Source organism: Cherax quadricarinatus, chromosome 75, assembly GCF_038502225.1.
Source record: "Cherax quadricarinatus isolate ZL_2023a chromosome 75, ASM3850222v1, whole genome shotgun sequence".
Taxonomy (NCBI): Eukaryota; Metazoa; Arthropoda; class Malacostraca; order Decapoda; family Parastacidae; genus Cherax; species Cherax quadricarinatus.
In genome coordinates this window covers 521,592-548,422 of record NC_091366.1, presented here as the reverse complement: position 1 = coordinate 548,422, position 26,831 = coordinate 521,592, and the positions used below count along the sequence as shown (strand labels likewise).

Sequence of the window (26,831 nt, the reverse complement as noted above, 5' to 3'; positions counted from 1 at the left end):
CTGTTGCTGCTGTGTGTGTCAGCAGACTCGGTCAGTTGGTCAGTATCACCAAAACAAAAATGATTGCTAGGTGTGTACAATGAACAGACAAGTGTTCCATTGTTTGCTGAGAATTAGACAATAGCTGAAGCATTACCTACTTCAGTGATGGCTTGTTGCACTGCATAAGGCACTGTTACATGTTGATACATGGTATTGGTGTAAATACAATACCTACAACCACGACTAATAACTGGCTTGCCTGACCACTAACCACTGCCAGTAGTTTGAAGAATTACTACAGTCATTTACTGAATATCCCTTATTTATTATTTTTTAATTGTTCTTCTTTCAATAAACCAGCCATATCCCACCAAGTCAGGGTGACCCAAAAAAGAAAAGTGAAAGTTTCACTTTTTAAATTTAGTAATTTATACAGGAAAAGGGGTTACTAGCCCCTTGCTTCCGGCATTTTAGCCGCCTCGTACGGAGGAGAATTCTGTTCCACTTCCCCATGGAAATAAGAGGAAACTAGACTGGTAACTTATGTTGGGTTATTCAGGTTGGATTAGGTGGGTTTCATTGTTTGGTTATGTTTTGTTCATTTGCACAGCAAAATAATATCTCACCTGTAAAACCAACTTAATATTGTACAGTTCAGACTATAGTTAATGCAGAAATTATCTGAGTTACAGTCATTTACTTTTACCTTAACCCAGAAGTTGCTGCACAACCACCATAAATTGTACGTACTGTATTTTCTAATATCTCCCAAATAATAATAAAATGTATCAGCATAAGATCATCATATCATGAGAGTGTGAAATAAAAGACTGTAAAATATTTTGCACTAGCAAGATTGCTGGTCTTGTCTTTGTCTTAACATTCACAGTACACCAACATAAGGCAAAACATAGTTAATGTAAATTTCTGCATTGCTGAAACGTTATAAAAACGTTAATGGAAAAGGGAGGTATTTTTGGAAATACTTTAGAAGAATGTAGTGTGAGATAGCTCAACATTATTGAACTTTGCCATTGAAAATCATTGCTAGGCCAGTGAGGGAGTAAGTGGCGAGAATATTTTGAGGAACTTTTAAATGTTAAGGAAGAAAGGGAGGCGGTAATTTCATGCACTGGCCAGGGAGGTATACCATCTTTTAGGAGTGAAGAAGAGCAGAATGTAAGTGTGGTGGAGGTACGTGAGGCATTACTTAGAATGAAAGGGGGTAAAGCAGCTGGAACTGATGGGATCATGACAGAAATGTTAAAAGCAGGGGGGGATATAGTGTTGGAGTGGTTGGTACTTTTGTTTAATAAATGTATGAAAGAGGGGAAGGTACCTAGGGATTGGCGGAGAGCATGTATAGTCCCTTTATATAAAGGGAAAGGGGACAAAAGAGATTGTAAAAAATATAGAGGAATAAGTTTACTGAGTATACCAGGAAAAGTATACGGTAGGGTTATAATTGAAAGAATTAGAGGTAAGACAGAATGTAGAATTGCGGACGAGCAAGGAGGCTTCAGAGTGGGTAGGGGATGTGTAGATCAAGTGTTTACATTGAAGCATATATGTGAACAGTATTTAGATAAAGGTAGGGAAGTTTTTATTGCATTTATGGATTTAGAAAAGGCATATGATAGAGTGGATAGAGGAGCAATGTGGCAGATGTTGCAAGTACAGTGGACCCCCGGTTAACGATTTTAATCCGTGCAAGAGGGCTCATCGTTATGCGAAATAATCGTTATGCGAATGAATTTTCCCCATAAGAAATAATGGAAATAAAATTAATCCGTGCAAGACGCCCAAAAGTATGAAAAAAAAATTTTTTTACCACATGAAATGTTAATTTTAATACACACAAACTGAAAAAGGCATGCACAATTACATGACACTTACTTTTATTGAAGATCTGGTGATGATTGATGGGATGGGAGGAGGGGAGAGCATTATCTTCTTACTGTTTAGAAGGGGAATCCCCTTCCATTAGGACTTGAGGTAGCAAGTCCTTTTCTGGGGTTACTTCCCTTCTTCTTTTAATGCCACTAGGACCAGCTTGAGAGTCACTGGACCTCTGTCGCACAACAAATCTGTCCATAGAGCTCTGTACCTCCCGTTCCTTCAAGACTTTCCTAAAATGGGCCATAACATTGTCATTGAAATAGTCACCAGCACGGCTTGCAACAGCTGTGTCAGGGTGATTTTCATCTATAAAGGTTTGCAGTTCAACCCACTGTGCACACATTTCCTTAATCTTTGAAGTAGGCACAATGGATTCCACAACTGGCATAGGCTTCTCAGGGTTAGCCACAAACCCTTCAAAATCTTTCTTAATTTCCATACTAATTCTCACCCTTTTTACCACAGGGTTGGCACTAGAAGCTTTCTTGGGGCCCATGGTCACTTATTTTCCAGAAACAGCACCGAAAACACTGTAATAATACGAAATATTCCGAGTGTATGCTTGGATGTTACCGCGGAGGCTGGCTGGTAAACAATGGGACGGCCGGCACATGTGAGGGCACATTGGACGCGTCTCGGACGAAAATCGGTAAGCGGGTTTTTAATCGGTATGCGCGGCAAAAATTTTGCGATAAAAGTAATCGGTATGCGGAAAAATCGCTATGTGATGCCATCGTTATGCGGGGGTCCACTGTATATGGAATAGGTGGTAAGTTACTAAATGCTGTAAAGAGCTTTTATGAGGATAGTGAGGCTCAGGTTAGGGTGTGTAGAAGAGAGGGAGAATACTTCCCGGTAAAAGTAGGTCTTAGACAGGGATGTGTAATGTCACCATGGTTGTTTAATATATTTATAGATGGGGTTGTAAAAGAAGTAAATGCTAGGGTGTTCGGGAGAGGGGTGGGATTAAATTATGGGGAATCAAATTCAAAATGGGAATTGACACAGTTACTTTTTGCTGATGATACTGTGCTTATGGGAGATTCTAAAGAAAAATTGCAAAGGTTAGTGGATGAGTTTGAGAACGTGTGTAAAGGTAGAAAGTTGAAAGTGAACATAGAAAAGAGTAAGGTGATGAGGGTATCAAATGATTTAGATAAAGAAAAATTGGATATCAAATTGGGGAGGAGGAGTATGGAAGAAGTGAATGTTTTCAGATACAGTGGACCCCCGCATAACGATTACCTCCGAATGCGACCAATTATGTAAGTGTATTTATGTAAGTGCGTTTGTACATGTATGTTTGGGGGTCTGAAATGGACTAATCTACTTCACAATATTCCTTATGGGAACAAATTCGGTCAGTACTGGCACCTGAACATACTTCTGGAATGAAAAAATATCGTTAACCGGGGGTCCACTGTACTTAGGAGTTGACGTGTCGGCGGATGAATTTATGAAGGATGAGGTTAATCATAGAATTGATGAGGGAAAAAAGGTGAAAAGCTCTGTTCCACAAGGCACAGTACTCGCTCCCATCTTGTTCCTCATCCTTATATCCGACATAGACAAGGATGTCAGCCACAGCACCGTGTCTTCCTTTGCAGATGACACCCGAATCTGCATGACAGTGTCTTCCATTGCAGACACTGCAAAGCTCCAGGCAGACATCAACCAAATCTTTCAGTGGGCTGCAGAAAACAATATGAAGTTCAACGATGAGAAATTTCAATTACTCAGATATGGTAAACATGAGGAAATTAAATCTTCATCAGAGTACAAAACAAATTCTGGCCACAAAATAGAGCGAAACACCAACGTCAAAGACCTGGGAGTGATCATGTCGGAGGATCTCACCTTCAAGGACCATAACATTGTATCAATCGCATCTGCTAGAAAAATGACAGGATGGATAATGAGAACCTTCAAAACTAGGGAGGCCAAGCCCATGATGACACTCTTCAGGTCACTTGTTCTATCTAGGCTGGAATATTGCTGCACACTAACAACACCTTTCAAGGCAGGTGAAATTGCCGACCTAGAAAATGTACAGAGAACTCTCACGGCGCGCATAACGGAGATAAAACACCTCAATTATTGGGAGCGCTTGAGGTTCCTAAACCTGTATTCCCTGGAACGCAGGAGGGAGAGATACATGATTATATACACCTGGAAAATCCTAGAGGGACTAGTACCGAACTTGCACACGAAAATCACTCACTACGAAAGCAAAAGACTTGGCAGACGATGCACCATCCCCCCAATGAAAAGCAGGGGTGTCACTAGCACGTTAAGAGACCATACAATAAGTGTCAGGGGCCCGAGACTGTTCAACTGCCTCCCAGCACACATAAGGGGGATTACCAACAGACCCCTGGCAGTCTTCAAGCTGGCACTGGACAAGCACCTAAAGTCAGTTCCGGATCAGCCGGGCTGTGGCTCGTATGTTGGTTTGCGTGCAGCCAGCAGCAACAGCCTGGTTGATCAGGCGCTGATCCACCAGGAGGCCTGGTCTCAGACCGGGCCGCGGGGGCGTTGACCCCCGGAACTCTCTCCAGGTAAACTCCAGGTGCGTTGAGGTATATGTGGAGTCAAAAAACGTTATCTATGGAGGCAAAGAAGGGAATGTATGAAAGTATAGTAGTACCAACACTCTTATATGGATGTGAAGCTTGGGTGGTGAATGCAGCAGCGAGGAGACGGTTGGAGGCAGTGATGTCCTGTCTACGGGCAATGTGTGGTGTAAATATTATGCAGAAAATTCGGAGTGTGGAAATTAGGAGAAGGTGTGGAGTTAATAAAAGCATTAGTCAGAGGGCAGAAGAGGGGTTGTTGAGGTGGTTTGGTCATTTAGAGAGAATGGATCAAAGTAGAATGACATGGAAAGCATATAAATCTATAGGGGAAGGAAAGAGGGGTAGGGGTCGTCCTCGAAAGGGTTGGAAAGAGGGGGTAAAGGAGGTTTTGTGGGTGAGGGGCTTGGACTTCCAGCAAGCGTGCATGAGCGTGTTAGATAGGAGTGAATGGAGACGAATGATACTTGGGACCTGACGATCTGTTGGAGTGTGAGCAGGGTAATATTTAGTGAAGGGATTCAGGGAAACCGGTTATTTTCATATAGTCGGATTTGAGTCCTGGAAATGGGAAGTACAATGCCTGCACTTTAAAGGAGGGGTTTGGGATATTGGCAGTTTGGAGGGATATGTTGTGTATCTCTATACGTATATGCTTCTAAACTGTTGTATTCTGAGCACCTCTGCAAAAGCAGTGATAATGTGTGAGTGTGGTGAAAGTGTTGAATAATGATGAAAGTATTTTCTTTTTGGGGATTTTCTTTCTTTTTTTTGGGTCACCCTGCCTCGGTGGGAGACGACCGACTTGTTGAAAAAAAAAAAAAATAGGTAAAAAATATTGAGGATATGGGATACAGTATACAAAAGTTGAGCTTCACTGAGTCTACCGAGAGGGAATCACAATGTGTAACTATGTGTTTGACCTCCTCCAAGTACTGTCTTTTCTACCATATTTGTCAGCAAGTCTTGCCATCCACTGATCAGCAAAGATGTAAGAATTGTGAGGGAGTATACCTGGAGGGAGGGGGAAATTATAAAATACAGGAAAAGTGCAGGACTGTAAGGACCTGTGTGTGAAGGGAAACAGTGAGATAAAAGGGGTCAACTTGGTGTGGGAGGAGGAAGGGTCTAACAAGAAAAAGAGTAGGAGGAAAAAAGAATGGAGAAATAAAAGCAGAGGACTTGGAGGAGAATACAAATGTGAAAGGGAAGAAGTGCAAATATCTAAAGTATGAGATAATGGCAGTGGCAGAGAGAGAGAAAAACCAGGAAAGTCTTATATGTATATGAATGAGGAAAGATACACGTTCTCTAGCATTCTTATTTAACAGTTAACATATTACTTAAGTACTTTGCCAATTTTATAGCCTATACTGTAGTAGGAGTGAATAACTTTTAATTTAAATGCACCAAATAAAAAAATGTGCACTTCATCCTGGGACAAGGAGCAGTTTTGATAACAATGGTTGATTCCTTTATTTAACTCAGGTCATGGACTGTATCTATCACAGAATTTTTTTTTAATTTTCATATCTAGCAGTACGAGTGAAGGATTTTTTGGGGGGAGGGGGAGTTGAGAAATTATAATGCGGTAAGTGAAATTAAGGATTACCTGAAAATTTGTCCATACCTCCCTGCCTAAAGGAAGATAATTAATACTTTATGCAAAATTTTAGATTAATTAAATTATTTTATACGACAGGAATTTCAGCCTAAATTTATTATTATTAGATATCAACCCTTCAAGAGTGCTGGTGAGGAGCTGTTGATCCAGAGATATGAAACTGCCTACTTTGGATCCTTTTAGCCCCTATTCCTCACATGCCATGTGACCTTCATGGGTTTAGCCCCTTCCAATAAAAATAATAATGTTGTACTGTACAGATTCAATGAAGCTTCTCTTGCATTGACTGTAGGGCAGCAGTCTTGATAGGTATGGTTGTAGAGCAGCGGTCTTGATAGGTATGGTTGTAGAGCAGCGGTCTTGATAGGTATGATTGTAGGGCAGCAGTCTTGATAGGTATGCTTGTAGGGCAGCAGTCTTGATAGGTATGGCTGTCAAGACAAAATATGCACAAGGCTTTATTGCTACTGTTTTCAACTGCCTCCCAGCATACATAGGGGAAGTACCAATAGACTCTTGGCTGTCTTCAAGAGGGAGCTGGACAGGCACCTAAGGTCAGTACCTGACCAGCCAGGCTGTGGTTCGTATGTCAGTTTGTGCGCGACCTGTGGTAACAGCCTGGCTGATCAGGCCCTGATCCACCGCAAGGCCTAATCATGGATTGGGTTGTGGGGCATTGACCCCCAGAACACCCTCCAGGTATAAGGTTGAACTTTATCAAGTTGTACAGAGGATGCTGTCTGTGCATACTGTACTTATGAATACTCATGGAGAGTGAGGCAGGAGTGAGAGGGATGACAAAGTTAATTCCCCTGCATTAAAAACCTTTTTCTGTAAAAATAATATAAAAATAGGTTGAAGGAACTGAACTTAACACTTCTCAAAACTAGAATTAAGGGGAATTACGTGTATGTCAGGTGATAAACCAAATAACATCAGTGGTGGTGTATAGGACCTTCCATGTGCAGGCTGTGATAAACTACACTATTCCATCGTTGTGAACGGATTTCCCTGTCATATTCTGTCATTCTGGACGGTTTTCCCAGTCATATTTCATCGTTCTGTCCGGGTTTACCTGTCATATTCCATAGCTCTGGATGAAAGAAGAAACATATACATAGAAGAAACATATACATAGAAGAAACATATACATAGAAGAAACATATACAGAGAAGAAACATATACATAGAAGAAACATATACATAGAAGAAACATATACATAGAAGAAACATATACATAGAAGAAACATATACATAGAAGAAACATATACATAGAAGAAACATATACATAGAAGAAACATATACATAGAAGAAACATATACATAGTATATAAAAAAAGTTTCAACTGTATGTCTATTAAAGTTTAACCCTGAGTAAAGCATAGTCTCAATAAAAACTTGTTCTGTATTCAGTCCTTATGGGAATTCCCTCCCTTTCCTTGGATCAGACCTTATTACCTCGCATTCTCCAGACACTGTGATCGTTTTGGGTTTAATACTTCCCATGGATAAAATCATAATAGGTCAATGAAATATGTTAATTCTGTGATACAGAGACTGGTTTTTGTGTATAATTGCAATATTGACTTTACATTTGTCCTCTCTGTGACAAAACTCTCAGTGATTTATAAGTCAAAATCGCATGCGGTAGGTAAACAGTGTCTTCAACCCTTCTTTTGTTATTTGACATGATGTGTGAGTACGTGGTGTGTGAGTACATGGTGAGTACATGGTGAGTACATGTGAGTACATGGTGAGTACATCGTGTGAATACATGGTGAGTACATGTGAGTACATGGTGAATACATCGTGTGAGTACATGGTGAGTACATGGTGTGTGAGTGCACCGAGTATGTGGTGAGTACATAGTGTGAGTACATGATGTGTATGTGGTAAAGTACTGTAGTACATTGTAAGTTACTGTAGTACATTTTGTGTAAGGCATTGTAGTACATTTTAGTTACTGTATGGTAGTAAATGGTGTATAAATTACTGTAGTACATGTGTGTAAGTTACTATAATACCTGATAAGTCACTGTAGTAGCTGGTGTAAGTTACTGTAGTACATGGTAAGTTACTGTAGTACATGGTAAGTTACTGTAGTACATGGTAAGTTACTGTAGTACATGGTGTAAGTTACTGTAGTACATGTGTAAGTTAATGTAGTACATGGTAAGTTACTGTAGTACATGGTGTAAGTTACTGTAGTACATGTGTAAGTTACTGTAGTACATGGTAAGTTACTGTAGTACATGGTGTAAGTTATTGTAGTATATGGTAAATTAATGTAATACATGGTGTAAGTTACTGTAGTACATGGTGTAAGTTACTGTAGTATATGGTGTAAGTTATTGTGGTATGTGGTAAGTTACTGTAGTACATGGTAAGTTACTGTAGTACATGGTAAGTTACTGTAGTACATGGTAAGTTACTGTAGTACATGGTAAGTTACCGTAGTACATGGTAAGTTACTGTAGTACATGATAAGTTACTGTAGTACAAGAAAAGTTACTGTAGTACATGATAAGTTACTGTAGTACATGATGAGTTACTGTAGTACATGATAAGTTACTGTAGTACATAAGTTTCTGTAGTACATGATAAGTTACTGTAGTGCACGGTAAGTTACTGTAGTACATGATAAGTTACAGTAGTGCACGGTAAGTTACTGTAGTGCACGGTAAGTTACTGTAGTACGCGATAAATTAGAATACGGGCGTGGGTTATCGTATAACAGGAAACGTGGGTTATCGTATAACGGGGGACGTGGGTTATCGTATAATGGGGGATGTGGGTTATCGTATAACGGGGGACGTGGGTTATTGTATAACAGGAAACGTGGGTTATCGTATAATGGGGGATGTGGGTTATCGTATAATGGGAAACGTGGGTTATCGTATAACAGGAAACGTGGGTTATCGTATAATGGGGGACGTGGGTTATCATATAACGGGACGTGGGTTATCGTATAACAGGAAACGTGGGTTATCGTATAATGGGGGATGTGGGTTATCGTATAATGGGGGACGTGGGTTATCGTATAACAGGGGACGTGGGTTATCGTAGAGCATGGTACATTCTACCAAATGTTGGTAATCATCTTGTTGGGGATGCGGGAAGCTGAGGCAGATTGCCCAGTTGGGGGACAATGTGAGTGTACATTAGAAGATTGCCGGGAATGGTGCGGATGTTAATATAAAGGTCATTTGCTGGATATGATAATGGATGACGAGGAAGTGGGGAGAGAGGGGCTCCAACACAGGGTGAGAGAGGGAGATTTGCTGGAGGAGGAAACATAAGTGTGGCAGTTACTTCAGACTGCACATCACAGCCTCCTGCTTCTGGTTGTACAGTGGATCCTTACCATGAGTTCTCATCTTCACCTTGTCATGTTGGTGAGTTGTGTACATGTCTCTTATATATGTGGAAATGAATAATTCAAGTGTAATGAACACTTGCTAATGCTCATCAATAACCCACATGGAGGCAAACTCAGGAGGTCAGTTGATCAGTATATTTTGACCCCCGTTTGGGATCTTTTTCCACTGAAGAGGACCCCAGAAGCGGGTCGAAATATAGAGATCAGTCAGCCTATTTACTCTGTCTCCAAGTGGGTTATTATTGATCATGCTGCGAGCTCTCACATTAGGCTTCCTAAACTGATAAGAAAATATTGCAGAAGAGCTAAGAAGGAATACAGTCAATTAAAAAGAAATGTGTACTGAATGTAAAAGTTAATAAAAAGCTAAATTTAATCTAGTATATCTGAAATAAGAAAAAAAAAAGACCAAGAATAGTCTAAAAGATAATGATGAGTAACCACATAGCGACACCATTGAGCTACAGGATGGTCAGGCATCCTTGATGCTGTGGTCAGAAAACTTGCAGAAAGCTTAGTGTGAAGCCTAAGTTTCTAGTCCCGGGTAAAAGAAAAGAACCACGGCACTTAAACGAAATAATCCTAAACTTAATGTGAAAAATAGTTTGCAATAACACTAAGAGCTATAAAATTTAAGTTTATACAACTTTCACCTCACGGGAGGTTACTTGATGCTGGTGAAGGACTTTTTTCTAAAGAAACTATACCATTGCTTCGTTACATATAACTATATACAACAACTGCCTTGTACTGTATATCGTTGATGTAGCCTCATTTAGATTATGCAGTTCATTTCTGATCTCTATATTACAGAATAAACATAAATACTCTGAAAAACATCGTATAACCTATAAGAATAGGTTGAAGGCACTGAACTCACACTTCGCAGAACCGTAGAATTAGAGGGAATATGACTGAAGTGCGCAAACGGAAAATAAGAATAAATAAAGGGGATGTGAAGACATCTTTCAAACATGTTAGCCCAGACATGACCTTAAAACATGTTAGCCCAGACAGCACCTTCAAACATGTTAGCCCAGACAGCACCTCTAAACATGTTAGCCCAGACATGACCTTAAAACATGTTAGCCCAGACAGCACCCTCAAACATGTTAGCCCAGACAGCACCTTCAAACATGTTAGCCCAGACAGCACCTTCAAACATGTTAGCCCAGACAGCACCTTCAAACATGTTAGCCCAGACAGCACCTTCAAACATGTTAGCCCAGACAGCACCTTCAAACATGTTAGCCCAGACAGCACCTTCAAACATGTTAGCCCAGACAGCACCTTCAAACATGTTAGCCCAGACATGACCTTAAAACATGTTAGCCTAGACAGCACCCTCAAACATGTTAGCCCAGACAGCACCTTCAAACATGTTAGCCCAGACAGCACCCTCAAACATGTTAGCCCAGACAGCACCTTCAAACATGTTAGCCCAGACAGCACCTTCAAACATGTTAGCCCAGACAGCACCCTCAAACATGTTAGCCCAGACAGCACCTTCAAACATGTTAGCCCAGACAGCACCTTTAAACATGTTAGCCCAGACATGACCTTAAAACATGTTAGCCCAGACAGCACCCTCAAACATGTTAGCCCAGACAGCACCCTCAAACATGTTAGCCCAGACAGCACCTTCAAACATGTTAGCCCAGACAGCACCTTCAAACATGTTAGCCCAGACAGCACCTTTAAACATGTTAGCCCAGACATGACCTTAAAACATGTTAGCCCAGACAGCACCTTCAAACATGTTAGCCCAGACAGCACCCTCAAACATGTTAGCCCAGACAGCACCTTCAAACATGTTAGCCCAGACATGACCTTAAAACATGTTAGCCCAGACAGCACCCTCAAACATGTTAGCCCAGACAAGACTCGCAGCGGCGGATTCAAGTTGGATAAATCTAGATTTACAAATTTTGTAGGAAAACTGTTTTGGCAGTCGAGTTTTGAATGAGTGGAACAAACTGCAAGTTAACGTCATTAAAAGAAGCACTTGATCTAGATTTAAAAATAGGTTGGATGTGTACATGAGAAGAAATGGTTGGGCGTTAGTAGAACATGCCTAGTATCTTAAGCTTCTTAATAGTATACAAAGTATAACTGTTACCGTCCTAGAGAGTTCACCTGGAGGTACACCTGCTGCAGAAAATATATCATTAAGTGCTCATTGGAACGTTCTTACATTATAAATACACAATTCTAAATCTGGAACGTTGTTACATTATAAATACACAATTCTAAATCTGGAACGTTCTTACATTATAAATACACAATTCTAAATCTGGAACGTTCTTACATTATAAATACACAATTCTAAATCTGGAACGTTCTTACATTATAAATACACAATTCTAAATCTGGAACGTTCTTACATCATAAATACACAATTCTAAATCTGGAACGTTGTTACGTCATAAATACACAATTCTAAATCTGGAACGTTGTTACGTCATAAATACACAATTCTAAATCTGGAACGTTGTTACGTCATAAATACACAATTCTAAATCTGGAACGTTGTTACGTCATAAATACACAATTCTAAATCTTCAAGACACAATACCATGGCTGGAACAATTTGCACTAACTAAACGTTGTTAATACGAATTTAGGTGATATTTCGGTCCATCCTGGACCATTATCAAGGCCATTATTAGATAATGGCTCAGCACGAACCAAAATATCCATTAAATTTCCTCTCCAAAATGTGAGTGTGCTATTTTTTTTTTTCATTTATACTGGGCAGTTCACGAGCTTGGTCAGGATATGCACGATTCAGAGCTGCATAGAGAACAAAAATACATAATACCGTGGTCGAAACAAATAACCCACATATAGGACAACGTTCCCCTCCAACCTTGACCATTAACAAGTCACACGTTGTAAACTTCAACTTGGATACATGCGGTTATAAAATACCCTCACACGAAATAATAAAAAAAAATATTAAGCTTGGTGCCCTTGGAAAACCTCACTTGTTAATAAAGTTTCCATAATCTTTGTGCTTTTGCAGCTTGTAAACGTTTTGCTATTGTTGCGAGCTACGCTTGGCCAGCGGGCCGCCAGCAGCAACAACCTGGTTGACCAGGAACCACCAGACAAGACTGGTTCAGGGTCGGGCTCAGAGTAAAAAAAAATGAAATACGCATGTTAAAAGTATTAGTGTACCCCAGGCCGTCCATATGTACACCTTGACGTGATCTGTACAATATGACGTCACTTGGTACTACGGTACAGTTTGACGTCACTTGGTACTTACTACGGTACAGTATGACGTCACTTGGTACTTACTACGGTACAGTATAACGTCACTTGGCAGTTACTACGGTAGAGTTTGACGTCACTTGGCAGTTACTATGGTACAGTTTGACGTCACTTGGCAGTTACTACGGTACAGTTTGTCACTTGGTAGTTACTACGGTACAGTCGGACGTTACTTGGCAGTTACTATGGATTCATATACACAAGAAATAAGTGTCTCGGTTACTGACGATCAATAGGCTACACTTCCCCTAAGTGAGGAGATTGGTGTATTTATGCTTGTGGAGAGCTCTTGATCCAAGAAATTGCAGTTAACCCCTCCCTCCTTCCTTCCTTTGGCTCAAACTTTATCTCCTGTTCCCAGGCACTGTACGACCCCCTTACGGGTTTAGCGCTTCCCCGTGCATTCTAAACCCTGGTCTTTGTAGCCAGCCAATCTTATTATATTAGTGCAGGTGACTTCCTGGAGTCAGCTCAGACCCATGGTGTTATATCCTTCACGGGGAAGCGCTAAATGTGAAGGGGCCATACAGCCCCTGGGGAATGGGAGGTAATTAGGTTTGATCTGAAGGAGAGAAAGAGTACCCCCAGTTCCTTGGATCTTTGACCATTGAGTTGACACTTATTTCCTTACCTGGTGTGCGATATTCATCCTATATGATAGGGAAACGTAGCTGGATTTTGTTACCATAATGTACAATAAAGAGTAGGGTATCGTAAGGAAGCGTAGTTGGATTTTGTTACCATAATGTACCATAAAGAGTAGGGTATCGTAGGGAAGCGTAGTTGGATTTTGTTACCATAATGTACTATAAAGTGTAGGGTATCGCAGGGAAGCGTCATTTCACTGCTGACCTTGCTACGGGCAAGTCACAGTGGCTCCACCTCAAGAAGTATCCCTTCGATCCCCGTCGGGGAGGGGAATCTATAACCTACGTACCATCGCCTCTACTCTTTCACGATGCTTGCCCATCGTGTCAGGCTCAAGCCAATCAGTAGAGTTATTAATGACCCCACCAAACTTGCCCTTGCTGCCGCTGTAAAGACCTGCCTTCAGGTTAAATTTACGGCTATCCACACGTTGAAAGACTCCTTCATTGTCGTCTGTACTGACGATGTTGAAGCTTCTAAACTGATGGATGACAATGCCTTGAAGACTCAGTGACCGACAATTCACCGTCTCTCTTCCACCTTAAATGCTGGCGAAACGTTTTGGTTTTGTCAAACATCTGGATAAGATAATCACATATTTACTGTTACGGAGTACTGTAAAAAAATCTTTATATAAAATAACGCTCCATATATAATGTCATATTCCGTGTAGTATACTGAAAGTGGACGTGTATTATTCCCTGAAAGCGAACGCATTTTATTCCTGTCAGTCAGGCGGTGGCCAGGACAGGAGCAGATGAGAAGCGTGTTGAGTACCAGTCGAGTCGGGTGGTGACGGGGGTAAAGTCATCATGTTTGGGCGGTAGTTTGAGTAGGTAATTTTGGTAAGTTTTTTAGTGCATATCATAGGTGTTTGTGCTTAAGTGCTTCACCTTTTCAAACAGATATGGCTACCTAAGCGCTCTGTTGGGCTAGCTGTCTCGTACTACCGTATACATCCACGCCACATTGAACCTGAACGTTTCACCTTTGTCTCTCCCTGTTGGAACTGTTGCTCTTACAAACACTACCAAGGACTGTCCCATTAAAGACAAGAAATTCTGTTCTACCTGTGAGAAAGAAGGTCATGACTCCAAAGCCTGCATCACTAATGCCACTCTAACATGTCTTAACTACGAGGGTACTCATCATACCCTTGCAGCCAAATGCCCACTACGAAAAGACGTAATATCGAAGAAAATTAAAGAAGTCAAGAAAAACAGCCCCAAATCACTGACATACGCCGCCATTTCAAAACTACAATCAGACACCAGAATTCTCTAGGCTACTCAGCAGTCATCTCTAGCCAGCAACTCCCCCTCTGCACTCCCTGACGCTGCTCCCTCTAAGGTGCTGTATTGCATGATGTAGGCACACCTCGCCAATGCAGCAAACTCAGACACATTCAACACCACCATCAGTGAACTGTTCAAGCTTAACAACATGTCTGCCTTCGTTTTCCCTGACTGCACACCTTCAAGTGACATCTCAGGATTCTTCTTAACGTCAATAACTTCACTACTGCCGACCTGTCTCCTTCTGCCTACTGGAAATAAGTCACTCTGTCTGACTTTTTTGGGTTATCCTAGGTTCTCTACACATATGCTGCTATGTATGATAATTCTATGTAACTGTATTTGTGTATACCTGAATAAATTTACTTACTTACTTAGCTGTTCCTGCACCTTCCACAACCTCCCACACCACCACTCAGGCTGCCTCGGTCACTGCTTCCCAACCTGATGTTACACCTCCAGTACACATCGCCACTGCACCTGTCGACCCAGTCACCTGCTAGCACTATGGTAGACTCGGCTACTGAAAAGAAGTCAGAAAATTAAGATATTAACGACTCTAGCACACTGACATGGGAAAACCTCACATTCTACACTGCTCCTTCAAACGCTGACACCATGACCAACACTGAACTCTACAAAGGCCTCGGTGCAGGAACTGGAAAGTGTTCCTGCGAACAACCCCACCAATTCACACACTTAAGTTCTGGAATTCCTCAAGCCTCCTCGATTCACATTTGGAAACAAGACAAAACTTTACCACCTCTCTAGAAGCAACTTCAAGAGATTTGAGAATGGATCTCCTACAAACCTGACACCCTAATCGCTTCTGATAACACCACCAATATGCTACCCTCTGATGTCCTTCACTGCCTGCCCTGTCCTGCGACTAACCTGCTTTCAACTTGTCAAGTCTGTTGACATCCAACTTCCACACGACCAGTGCAACTGAGCCTGCTGTTCCTGTTTCTCAGTCTGTCCCACGATCACCTAGCTGCTGGGTTAAACCCTCGCTCTCTTTCTACCACTAAGGACACTCTCCAACGCTATTCTTCGCCTGTCACGTCTTCCCCGCTCACCCCTTTGAGGACTTAATAATATCTTTATTTACTACAAGTACATGTACAAGGTATACAGGCCTAACTGACATCAATGACACTACTACTGTATAGAAAGCCCTTTGTTATGCTGAGCATTTCAGGCAAATTTGGTCAGTTTTGTCCCAGGATGCGACCCACACCAGTCGACTAACACCCAGGTACCCATTTTACTGATGGGTGAACATAGACAACCGGTGCAAGGAAACACCCCTTCGCCGGGAATCGAAGCCGGACCCTCACCGTGTGAAGCGGGAGGTTTTGCAACCAGGTCACGGGGTACTAAACTTACCTACACTCGCTTGATCTTGATTGATTGAGGGAAGCGTAGTTGGATTTGCTCCCACAGTGTACCATACAGAATAAGGTATCAACACATTGTTGATGTACTCGGTTTTGTTTAACAGAAAAGACCATAGCATGTAGCAGGAGGCACCATATGGCATGAGTTACTGCCCTCCTGACCTTGGAATGTGTTCACCAGCACAGTTAACACTGCTTGCTGTAGCCTCTCCATGCCACTCACACTATAATTAACTTTCCATGTTATGGCAAGGTGGTGGTACCCTCTCGAGTTGATTGTAGGCTGACCCAAGGTAAGTTGACAGGAATAAATTGTATGACATTAATTTATAGAAGCTAGATCCCAGTGACTAGTCTGGTAAAAAAAAGCGCCATGTTAATTCACCCGTTCCACCAAGCAGGCACATAGTCGGATGAATAAAACAAGCAAACACACACATACACATACACACAAGGTAGTGAAGGCAGGAACCATACATAGCTTTAAGATGAAGTATGATAAAGATCATGGAGCAGGGAGAGAGAGGACCTAGTAGCACTCAGCGAAGAGGCGGGGCCAGGAGCTGAGTCTCGACCCCTGCAACTGCAATTAGGTGAGTACATACATTCAACTTCACCATTACTTGTTCACGAAGATCCAGTCGTGAACAGTTGACATGTCCGCGGTTAATTAATAATATACCACAACGGAAATTTACTGATAACGCCTCTCTTGGCAAAGTTATGTAATCGCGTTTCAGCGCACTGTACCTGCTTGATTCACTAGTGATGATATTATAACACCACAAATGAGGTACGACGAAGGGCAATACAGTCAATGTTATTTATACGTTTCGACGCAGATTATTAATATCTTATTTAGAATGTCTTAAGAGTTTTCACTGGAGAAACACTCGACTGGGTTGTTTCCCCGAGTCCTAATTGGTAGAATGAAAGGTCTCTCGTCATGGCTATATGTAGTATATGGTGTTATGTAGGTCACTGTGCTTGTGAGATCAAAAAGTTGACCTAACCAACCAGTGTAAATTGTCAAACCCTTTGCCTTGGCAGGGAAGTGTGATACTAGAGGAAGACTGCACTTAGTAAGTTATATTCACTTGGCAGTTAATTGTAACCCTAGTCTCACTGTGCATGTACAATCCCCATTTATCTAACCCAATAATATTATTCTGTTCTCAAATATACTATTGTACAAGGACTTACTAATACTGTGAGTGCAATAGCAATATTTACTGTCCCCATTATCACTCTTATTTTATTAATTTCAAGTACTGAGAGGTTGAGTACTGTAGAGTTAGTGAGAGGCGATGGCGTAGTCACCAGTGACCTCACATTACCTCCGGTCCTGTCACATGACTCCTCTCCTCCCACTCCTCCTTTACTTCCTTATTCCGCCTATCCCCATTATTATTACGTTCGTTCATTACTCCCTATATGACAGTGGTTTGCTGCTCATCCTTCCCTTATACTGTTCGAAGGGGTCACGACCCCCCGTGCTTTTCCTAATTGGAGATAATTTCTCCACAATGGGAGTGCATATTTTTAAGAGAGAGAGAGAGAGGGAGCAAGCAAGCAAGTTAACAAGAAAGACAAACCGGTTGTCACCTAGGAAGGAGGGAGAGGGAGAATTGTGTGGTGGCCTTAGACTCTTACCTTGTGGGTCAGTGTGTCTAGTCTTGTGATAGAGAGTGCATCTTGCTGCCTCCCGCTGCTCTTACATCTGCCTTTCACTTGCAACACATGAAGTGTTGTTCTTAACACACATGATGGTGTGGCCTCAAGTTTGGCAACGACTGTGTTCTTAGTGAGGACTTCTCTTACTAGGCGAAAAATAGGTACATACGATTTTAAGTCATGTTGATATTTTTATTATATTCTGCAACGTTAAGTTAAACGTGGGCGAGATTTTTGTTAGTCGGGGTCAAGTTCTTGGCTCCTGACAGCTTGAGACTCGACCGGAATTACTAGTTTCTGGCTTTCTGGGCCACTTACACTATGTAAATTGCTGAAAGTTATTGTGCTATATTATTGCATAACCTGGCGTTCTTATTATGACCCCTATTGGTTTATCATTTCCCCATAAATAAAATAATGCATAACCTGGTATTATCATGTTTGAGATTCATAGGTGTTTGGAGTGACAGTTTTCTAGAGGTTAGTTTAGGTAAGGTTTGTCAGGAAACTCAGTGTTTCCTGATGCAGGTCTTAGTTATATGATGACCCACAGCTGGAATTTTTGGTCATCTGACCGAGACCTTCCAATGGCTTATCTCTCCACCCCTTTAAAAAAAATAGTTTTAATTATACCCATTAGGTGTTACCTTTTCTGGAGGGATGAGCAAGAAAACCCTGATGTTTTTAATACTGGGAAATAGTAGGAAAGTTAAAGTATGAATAATGAACCTTAGTTTTTGTGGCTGTATCAGTTGGATCAATTAACCTACTTCAAACAAATAAGCAATGGATTATCAAATAAGGTGTTCCGAAATAAGTTTTTGTTCAGAAAATGTTCATTTTGGTAGAACATGGGAGAGGCAGCATTCCTCGCCTGGTGCGCTCACTCATTCCTTGATGGTTACTTAATGACTATTTCAAATTTATGTACGAATATACACAATAGTTTGGAAGCCCATAGTATGCACAGTATTTCGGGCAAACTTAGACTATAATTAAGACTATATTTTTTGTACTGGGTCTAATACAAGATATTGACAGGAGTTAGAAATAGTTAACATACAAGTTACAAGATTATTCATCGAAGAATAAAAAAAAATAATCGACAATTTGCAAATAGTTGAGTGGTATTAGTTGAGGAAATTACAATAGTTTTCTGAATATTTAAACCTCGTATGTACGAAGCAGAAATTCTCCACTGCTTTTAAATTTAAAAAAAAAAAAACTTCATTATTATTATTATTAATTTTATTCATCCATTAGACATTTACAGTCAGTTTTATTGTTTATTTTACCTAATATTTTTGCTGCAACTGTTAACTCGTAGTTTTGTATGACTCCGGGAAAGTCGTGTACACAGCTTAAATAACATTGGAGTAAATACTGGTCCTTGTGGCACCCCTCTTGTGTGTGAGAGGAGAAGAAAATAGAGGACGTGGAGGTAGGCCAAGGTTGCTGCTACATTGATCAGTTCTGACCTTCACTGACTACACTAGGGAAGGTGTCAACGACATACAAGGTTGCTGCTACATTGATCAGTTCTGACCTTCACTGACTACACTAGGGAAGGTGTACACGATATACAAGGTTGCTGCTACATTGATCAGTTCTGACCTTCACTGACTACACTAGGGAAGGTGTACACGATATACAAGGTTGCTGCTACATTGATCAGTTCTGACCTTCACTGACTACACTAGGGAAGGTGTCAACGACATACAAGGTTGCTGCTACATTGATCAGTTCTGACCTTCACTGACTACACTAGGGAAGGTGTCAACGACATACAAGGTTGCTGCTACATTGATCAGTTCTGACCTTCACTGACTACACTAGTGAAGGTGTACACGATATACAAGGTTGCTGCTACATTGATCAGTTCTGACCTTCACTGACTACACAAGGAAGGTGTCAACGACATACAAGGTTGCTGCTACATTGATCAGTTCTGACCTTCACTGACTACACAAGGAAGGTGTCAACGACATACAAGGTTGCTGCTACATTGATCAGTTCTGACCTTCACTGACTACACTAGTGAAGGTGTACACGATATACAAGGTTGCTGCTACATTGATCAGTTCTGACCTTCACTGACTACACTAGGGAAGGTGTACACGATATACAAGGTTGCTGTACACGTCTTGTTGGTCACTCACCACCCTTGTATATCTACCCTTCCACGCTCCTCCCTGCTCCCCCCTTCACGCTCCGCCTCTACCCTTCCACGCTCTTCCCTGTCCCCCTTCACGCACCGCCTCTACCCTTCCACGCTCTTCCCTCCCCCTTCACGCTCCTCCCCTGCTTCCCCTTCACGCTCCTCCCCTGCTTCCCCTTCACGCTCCCCCTCTACCCTTCCACGCTCTTCCCTACCTGGAGGGCATTCCGGGGATCAACGCCCTCGCGGCCCGGTCCACAACCAGGCCTCCCGGTGGATCAGGGCCTGATCAACCAGGCTGTTACTGCTGGCCGCACGCAATCCAACGTACGAACCACAGCCTGGCTGATCCGGCACCGTCTTTAGGTATCTGTCCAGCTCTCTCTTGAAGACAACCAGGGGTCTTTCCGTAATGCCCCATATTGCTGGTGGGAGGCTCTACCTCTACCCTTCCCTGCCTCCCCCATCACGCTCCTCCCCTGCCTCTCCCATCACGCTCCTCCCCTGCCTCCCCCATCACGTTCCGCCTCTACCCTTCCACGCTCTTCCCTGCCTCCCCCTTCACGCTCCTCTCTTGCCTCTCCCTTCACGCTCCACCTTCCCCTCCACGCTCCACCTTCCCCTCCACGCTCCACCTTCCCCTCCACGCTCCACCTTCCCCCCACGCTCCACCTTCCCCTCCACGCTCCACCTTCCCTTCCACGCTCCACCTTCCCCTCCACGCTCCACCTTCCCCTCCACGCTCCACCTTCCCCTTCATGCTCCACCTTCCCCTTCATGCTCCACCTCCACGCTCCACCTTCCCTTCCACGCTCCACCTTCCCCTCCACGTGGAGCTCCACCTTCCCCTCCACGCTCCACCTTCCCCTCCACGCTCCACCTTCCCCTCCACGCTCCACCTTCCCTTCCATGCTCCACCTTTCCCTCCACGCTCCACCTTCCCCTCCACGCTCCACCTTCCCCTCCACGCTCCACCTTCCCCTCCACGCTCCACCTTCCCCTCCACGCTCTACCTTCCCCTCTACGCTCCACCTTCCCCTCCACGCTCCACCTCCACGCTCCACCTTCCCTTCCACGCTCCACCTTCCCCTCCATGTGGAGCTCCACCTTCCCCTTCACGCTCCACCTTCCCCTCCACGCTCCACCTTCCCCTCCACGCTCCACCTCCTCCACGCTCCACCTTCCCTTCCACGCTCCACGTGGAGCTCCACCTTCCCCTCCACGCTCCACCTTCCCTTCCACGCTCCACCTTCCCCTCCACATGGAGCTCCACCTTCCCCTCCACGCTCCACCTTCCCCTCCACGCTCCACCTTCCCCTCCACGCTCCACCTTCCCCTCCACGCTCCACCTTCCCCTCCACGCTCCACCTTCTCTTCCACGCTCCACCTTCCCCTCCACGCTCCACCTTCCCCTCCACGCTCCACCTTCCCCTCCATGCTCCTCCACGCTCCACCTTCCCTTCCACGCTCCACCTTCCCCTCCACATGGAGCTCCACCTTCCCCTCCACGTGGAGCTCCACCTTCCCCTCCACGTGGAGCTCCACCTTCCCCTCCACTCTCCACCTTCCCCTCCACGCTCCACCTTCCCCTCCACGCTCCACCTCCTCCACGCTCCACCTCCACGCTCCACCTTCCCCTCCACGCTCCACCGTCCCCTCCACGCTCCACCGTCCCCTCCACGCTCCACCTTCCCCTCCACGCTCCACCTTCCCCTCCACGCTCCACCTTCCCCTCCACGCTCCACCTTCCTCTCCACACTCCACCTTCCCCTCCATGCTCCACCTTCCCCTCCACGCTCCACCTTCCCTTCCACGCTCCACCTTCCCCTCCACGCTCCACCTTCCCTTCCACGCTCCACCTTCCCCTCCACGCTCCACCTCCTCCACGCTCCACCTTCCCTTCCACGTTCCACCTTCCCCTCCACGCTCCACCTCCTCCACGCTCCACCTTCCCCTCCACGCTCCACCTTCCCCTCCACGCTCCACCTTATTTTACATTTTTTGACGTTTAGCAGAACATCGTTTTCTAAGATAAATATTTTTTCCATTTTTTTTTTCTTTAACATAGGATAACATAATTTGCTACAATATATACGCCTATTAATTCATTATATACGCCTATTAATGCCAACAAGGTGGCAGAGGAAAAAATAGGAAGCGTCAAAATTTAAAGGTTTACCTGTGTGCGAGACGTGTTGGTCCGGCAGGCGAGGTAACCACATGTTTCCAACCCAGCCAACATGTCTAATTTTTGTTCCAACCATATATAATGTGGTAGCTTCAGGCTGTGGGTTTTCCCCCACAGTGTATCTATTATAATAGATTAGCTGTACACTGCAGGTGTTCCCACCATGTAACTTTCATATATAACACATTACACTTCAGGTGTTCCATGTAAATTTTATGTATAATAGGGTAGCTGTACACTGCAGGTGTTTCATGTATAATAAGTAGCTGCACACTGCAGGTGTTTACATCATGTTACTCTAATATACATTGGATAAATATACACAGATGCTGTATAACCTACAAGTTTATCTCACTCCCCTTGAATGTACAGCAGTAATATGGGCTTCCAAAAACTAAGAAAGCAGCTGTCCAAGTTACACCTATCACTCGTGGTATTGTTAATACATCCCCACATTCTTGAGCACGTGTCCTTGCCAAGAACCGTCTCTTTCTGCTAGGAACCAATAGCAACATTCTCTTTAAACACTCAGGAGATCTTAAAATGAGACATTAGTATGTGTTAGGAGTAAGATGTTGGATGTGATATCCTTATTCACAGAGGTGCATATTGAACCAAAAGCTGTCATGCAGCCAAAAGGTTCATGATAACCTTGGTCTAAAAGCTGTCATGCAGCCAGAAGGTTCTTGATAACATTAGTCTAAAACCTATCATGCAGCCAGAAGGTTCATGATAACCTTGGTCTAAAACGTATCATACAGCCAGAAGGTTCTTGATAACCTTGGTCTAAAACCTATCATGCAGCCAGAAGGTTTGTGATAATCTTGGTCTAAAAGATGTCGTGCAGCCAGAAGGTTCTTGATAACCTTGGTCTCTCCCTCCCATCAAAATATTTTGGCTATCTAATTGAGCTGTGCATGAATTTCATTTGCTTCAGCTGCAGGGACAATCTTTGCAGTGTTATAATAGGGGTAATGGGCTCACCTGTCAGTGCAGTTTTTGCCAATTTATTCTTGAAACAAGTGGAGGCATTGTTAATATTATCCCCAAAAAGAACAATACTGGAACAGTACACAGATAGTTCGCACACAGGAGAGAGCATCAATTGTGAATTGTAAATGATCCAAGTCGGATCGAAATGTCGTCATAAGCTCTTTCCTGTGTGCAGGGTATTTGTGTAATATTATCCCCAGTAATGTCAAATCTAAATTTAATTTTTTTTTTGTCAAGTTGATTAATGTGATGGTTGTTTCAGAGGTGGAACCAGCTGCCTCGGCTGCAGCGAGTAGTACTCCTGATGCTGGGAGTGGCAGGCATTGTGGCCCTCACCTATGTCATTACCAACCATGCGGAGCCCTCAGCACCGCCTGCTGCCTCTCACTCTGCTGATCATGTTGTAAGTCATTTCACACTTAGTTGTTTTATCATAAGCTTTAAAAAATGAAAAAGTTATGAAGTACAGTAAATTATATAAAGTATTCTGTGTAATATGGTGGTAGAATACCGACAATACGTTAGGTAAAAGGACTGTGTGCAACTAATGCGATGTTTTATTGTTGTTTTGCTCCTGGAAAGCGAAACTTTGCCACAATAAAATGTAGCGTAAGTTGTACATGTGTCATTTTACCTAAGAAAGCAGTTCATGGTTCTCTGAATAGTTTTAGAAGCAGTTTTGTAGATCTTTATGAATACAGTATTGTCAATAACCATAATGTTATATAAAATCAAAATTTTCTAATTGTAATATACTGAAGTAAGACGCATTTTCACAACACTTGAAAAGTAAATTATGTACAGCATATATAAAGCACTAAACCTGTGAAGTCATTCATCAGAAGGAATAGCGGAGGCTCAGTCCTCCTCCCTCTAATAGTGATAAAGACTACTCTTGCAGTCAGGCTCGCTTTTAGTAAGTCAACTGAACAAAAGTTGGAATTACAAATGGTAAATTAATTTCCATGCTGATGTAATGTATGCATATTGGAGTCTAATAGATGAGACAGTTTGAATAGACAATACAGAAGCATTGAGAGTACAGTAAAACCTCCAATTAATGTACTCACATTTAAAGGATTTTGGAAGCTATGGACAAAAAAAAAAAAAAGGCTGGAAAAATGTTGGAATCGCCGGACAAAATATAAAATGTCTGTAGATTCTAAATTTGGTTCTTAGCAATAATGTCCTGATGTCTTCTGAGTCAGCGACCCTAGCCCAGTGATTCCAGCATTTGTCCGGTAAGGGATAGTGTCCTCATTCAGGATCTGTCTTCATTTTCCCAGAACCTTAGGCCACCTGCATCAGGATTTACAGTATTTTCTGTAGCTATAGTAACGTACTAAATAGAGTGTAATTAACAATGGCTTTTAAAGCAAGTGGTGGAGCCAAGGAGCAACATGTGAGTCTGTGTTAAACAGAAAGTTGAACTATTAAGAAAGGTTGAGTGTGGTGTCTCAGTGGCCTGGGTGTGTGAGGAATATAGTGTTAAGAAACAGTCTGATTTCAGTAGAAGCAAGAACAAACTTAGCTTATTATAGATGCTGACCTACTACTAGTTCCCAGCCATCTACAGTCTCACTAATGGAGCTTACATCTTTTCTGACTCAGAGTAAAAATTATTCTGAGTTACCACTATAAATCAAGGCACCTTAGACCTCATGTTTCCACCACAAAAGACAAGTAAACTTACTGTAAATTATGTACTGTAGAATTAGTACACTATCTTCTACTGTATATGACAGTACCATTTTACTTTCAACTTCATTTTATTTACAATTCCTGTGTTGTACTGTACTGTTTTACAGTAAGTACAATACTCAATGATCTATTCATGTTTAAAGTGTATTGTATTTCTTTGTATCATTGTTTATATATTCTTAAGCACACACTTAATTTATTATGAAGAATAATAGAAATTTCTCATTAAATTTATAGGACAGTTACTTAACACCGCCTCCGTTACTGCCTCACCCACCTGATAATCTACCAGAGAAGTGAGTGAATGTTGTTTTATTCTCTTAGAGCTTTGCAAATATGTCATTTGATTTTAATATACCGTTGGTCAGGAAAATGTCTTGATTATGAAATTATAACAATATTTTTTGACAACATTTTGGTCGAGGTTGTAACTTGATACTGATCCAGGATAATAATAATAATCTACAAGTACATGATACAACTTATACAGACCTTGCTGACATCAGTGACATACTATATAGAAAGCCCCTTGTTATGCAGAGCATATTAGGTGACTTAGGTTAATTTTGTCCCCAGGATGCAACCCACATCAGTCAACTAACACCCAGGTACCTACTAACTGCTAGGTGAACAGGGACAGCAGTTGTCTTAAGGAAACATACCCTAATGTTTCCACCTGTACCAGGGATCGAACCACGGATGTCAAAAGTTGTAGATTAATTGTTCAATAGATTAATTGTTAATTGCCAAAATATTGTCTTATTCTTCATATTTTTGTATGTGGAAATATGTTTCCAACAATGCCAAAGCATCATTCAGGGTAGAAACTAGTGTGACCCGGTGGCCTGGTGGCTAAAGCTCCCGCTTCACACACGGAGGGCCCGGGTTCGATTCCCGGCGGGTGGAAACATTTCGACACGTTTCCTTACACCTGTTGTCCTGTTCACCTAGCAGCAAATAGGTACCTGGGTGTTAGTCGACTGGTGTGGGTCGCATCCTGGGGGACAAGATTAAGGACCCCAATGGAAATAAGTTAGACAGTCCTCGATGACGCACTGACTTTCTTGGGTTATCCTGGGTGGCTAACCCTCCGGGGTTAAAAATCCGAACGAAATCTTATCTTATCTTATCTGACAGACAACAATCACTCATACAGTCAGACCTCAGAATTCACAGGACTTGAGTTTCTGGAGTGAGAGACATGGTAGGAAGTGTAGAATAAACCCACTGAAAAGTCAGGGTTCTCCATGGGAAATGGAACAGAATTCTTCCTCCGTAAGCCATGTGTGTCATTAGAGGCGACTAAAATGCCGGGAGCAAGGGGCTAATAACCCTTTCTGTATACATGACTAAATTTAGAAAGGGAAACTTTCGTTTTTCGTTTTAGGTCACCCTGCCTTGATGAGATATGGCCAGTTTGTTGAGAAAAAAGAAAAGGTCTGGATGCCATAACCAAAACTAAAAATGCTGTATTAACATTTCAGGGTCCACAATTCTTCACCCTTCTGTCAGGAAATGTTTGAAAAATTTGAAGTGGGGAAACTTAGACAAACTCCTACAGAACATGCTTAATGAGCCAGATTGTAATGGCAATGTGTGCCTGGAAGCTGCAAGCAGCAATAGCTCATCTGATCAGGCAGTTGCAGGGAAAGTTTGACCACAGACAGAACTGTGAAGTAGAATTTCTTTATCAAGCTCATCCTAAGTACAGTAAGGCCCCGCTTTACGGCGTTTCACCTTACGGCGTTCCGCTAATACGGCGATGTCAAATTATGACCAAAATTTGCTATACGGCAAGCGGTCTTTTAAATACGGCGCGCCCCACCCGGTTTGTTTACATTTTCCGTGACCTCATCTATTATGTCAGGAAACTTTCCAAAATTTCAAGTTTTTTAAAGTTACTGCATATTTTATATGTACTCTGATAATTATACTTAAATGTACCTGTACCTAAATATACTTACACACTGTGCTGGTGTGCAGGTACACATTAAAATCGCTAAGTCTCTCTCTACTCATGACGCCAATACTACGTAATAATAA

The 26,831-nt window shown here is 42.5% G+C and overlaps 2 protein-coding genes across 4 annotated transcripts in view; one reads left to right on the top strand and one right to left on the bottom strand.

Annotated features, from left to right (window-relative positions):
• dare (NADPH:adrenodoxin oxidoreductase, mitochondrial) overlaps window positions 1-15,171 on the bottom strand; it is a 55,373-nt gene extending 40,202 nt beyond the window's left edge. The window contains exon 1 of one of the 2 annotated variants that reach the window (XM_070100865.1): window positions 15,049-15,171. The gene's annotated coding sequence lies outside the window, so the exon portion shown is untranslated. Of the gene's footprint in view, window positions 1-15,044 lie in introns of both variants that reach the window. The other variant, XM_053780814.2, reaches the window with a different exon arrangement.
• The window catches only part of alpha-Man-Ib (alpha-Mannosidase class I b), a 73,168-nt gene that overhangs the window by 3,503 nt on the left and 42,834 nt on the right, over window positions 1-26,831 (top strand). Inside the window, exons 1-3 of one of the 2 annotated variants that reach the window (XM_070100864.1) lie at window positions 17,740-17,909; window positions 23,350-23,490; window positions 25,026-25,084. In XM_070100864.1, coding sequence (XP_069956965.1) covers window positions 23,392-23,490; window positions 25,026-25,084 — 158 coding nt within the window. In that variant the 5' untranslated portion in view covers window positions 17,740-17,909; window positions 23,350-23,391. Of the gene's footprint in view, window positions 1-17,739; window positions 17,910-23,349; window positions 23,491-25,025; window positions 25,085-26,831 lie in introns of those variants that run through there. The other variant, XM_070100863.1, reaches the window with a different exon arrangement.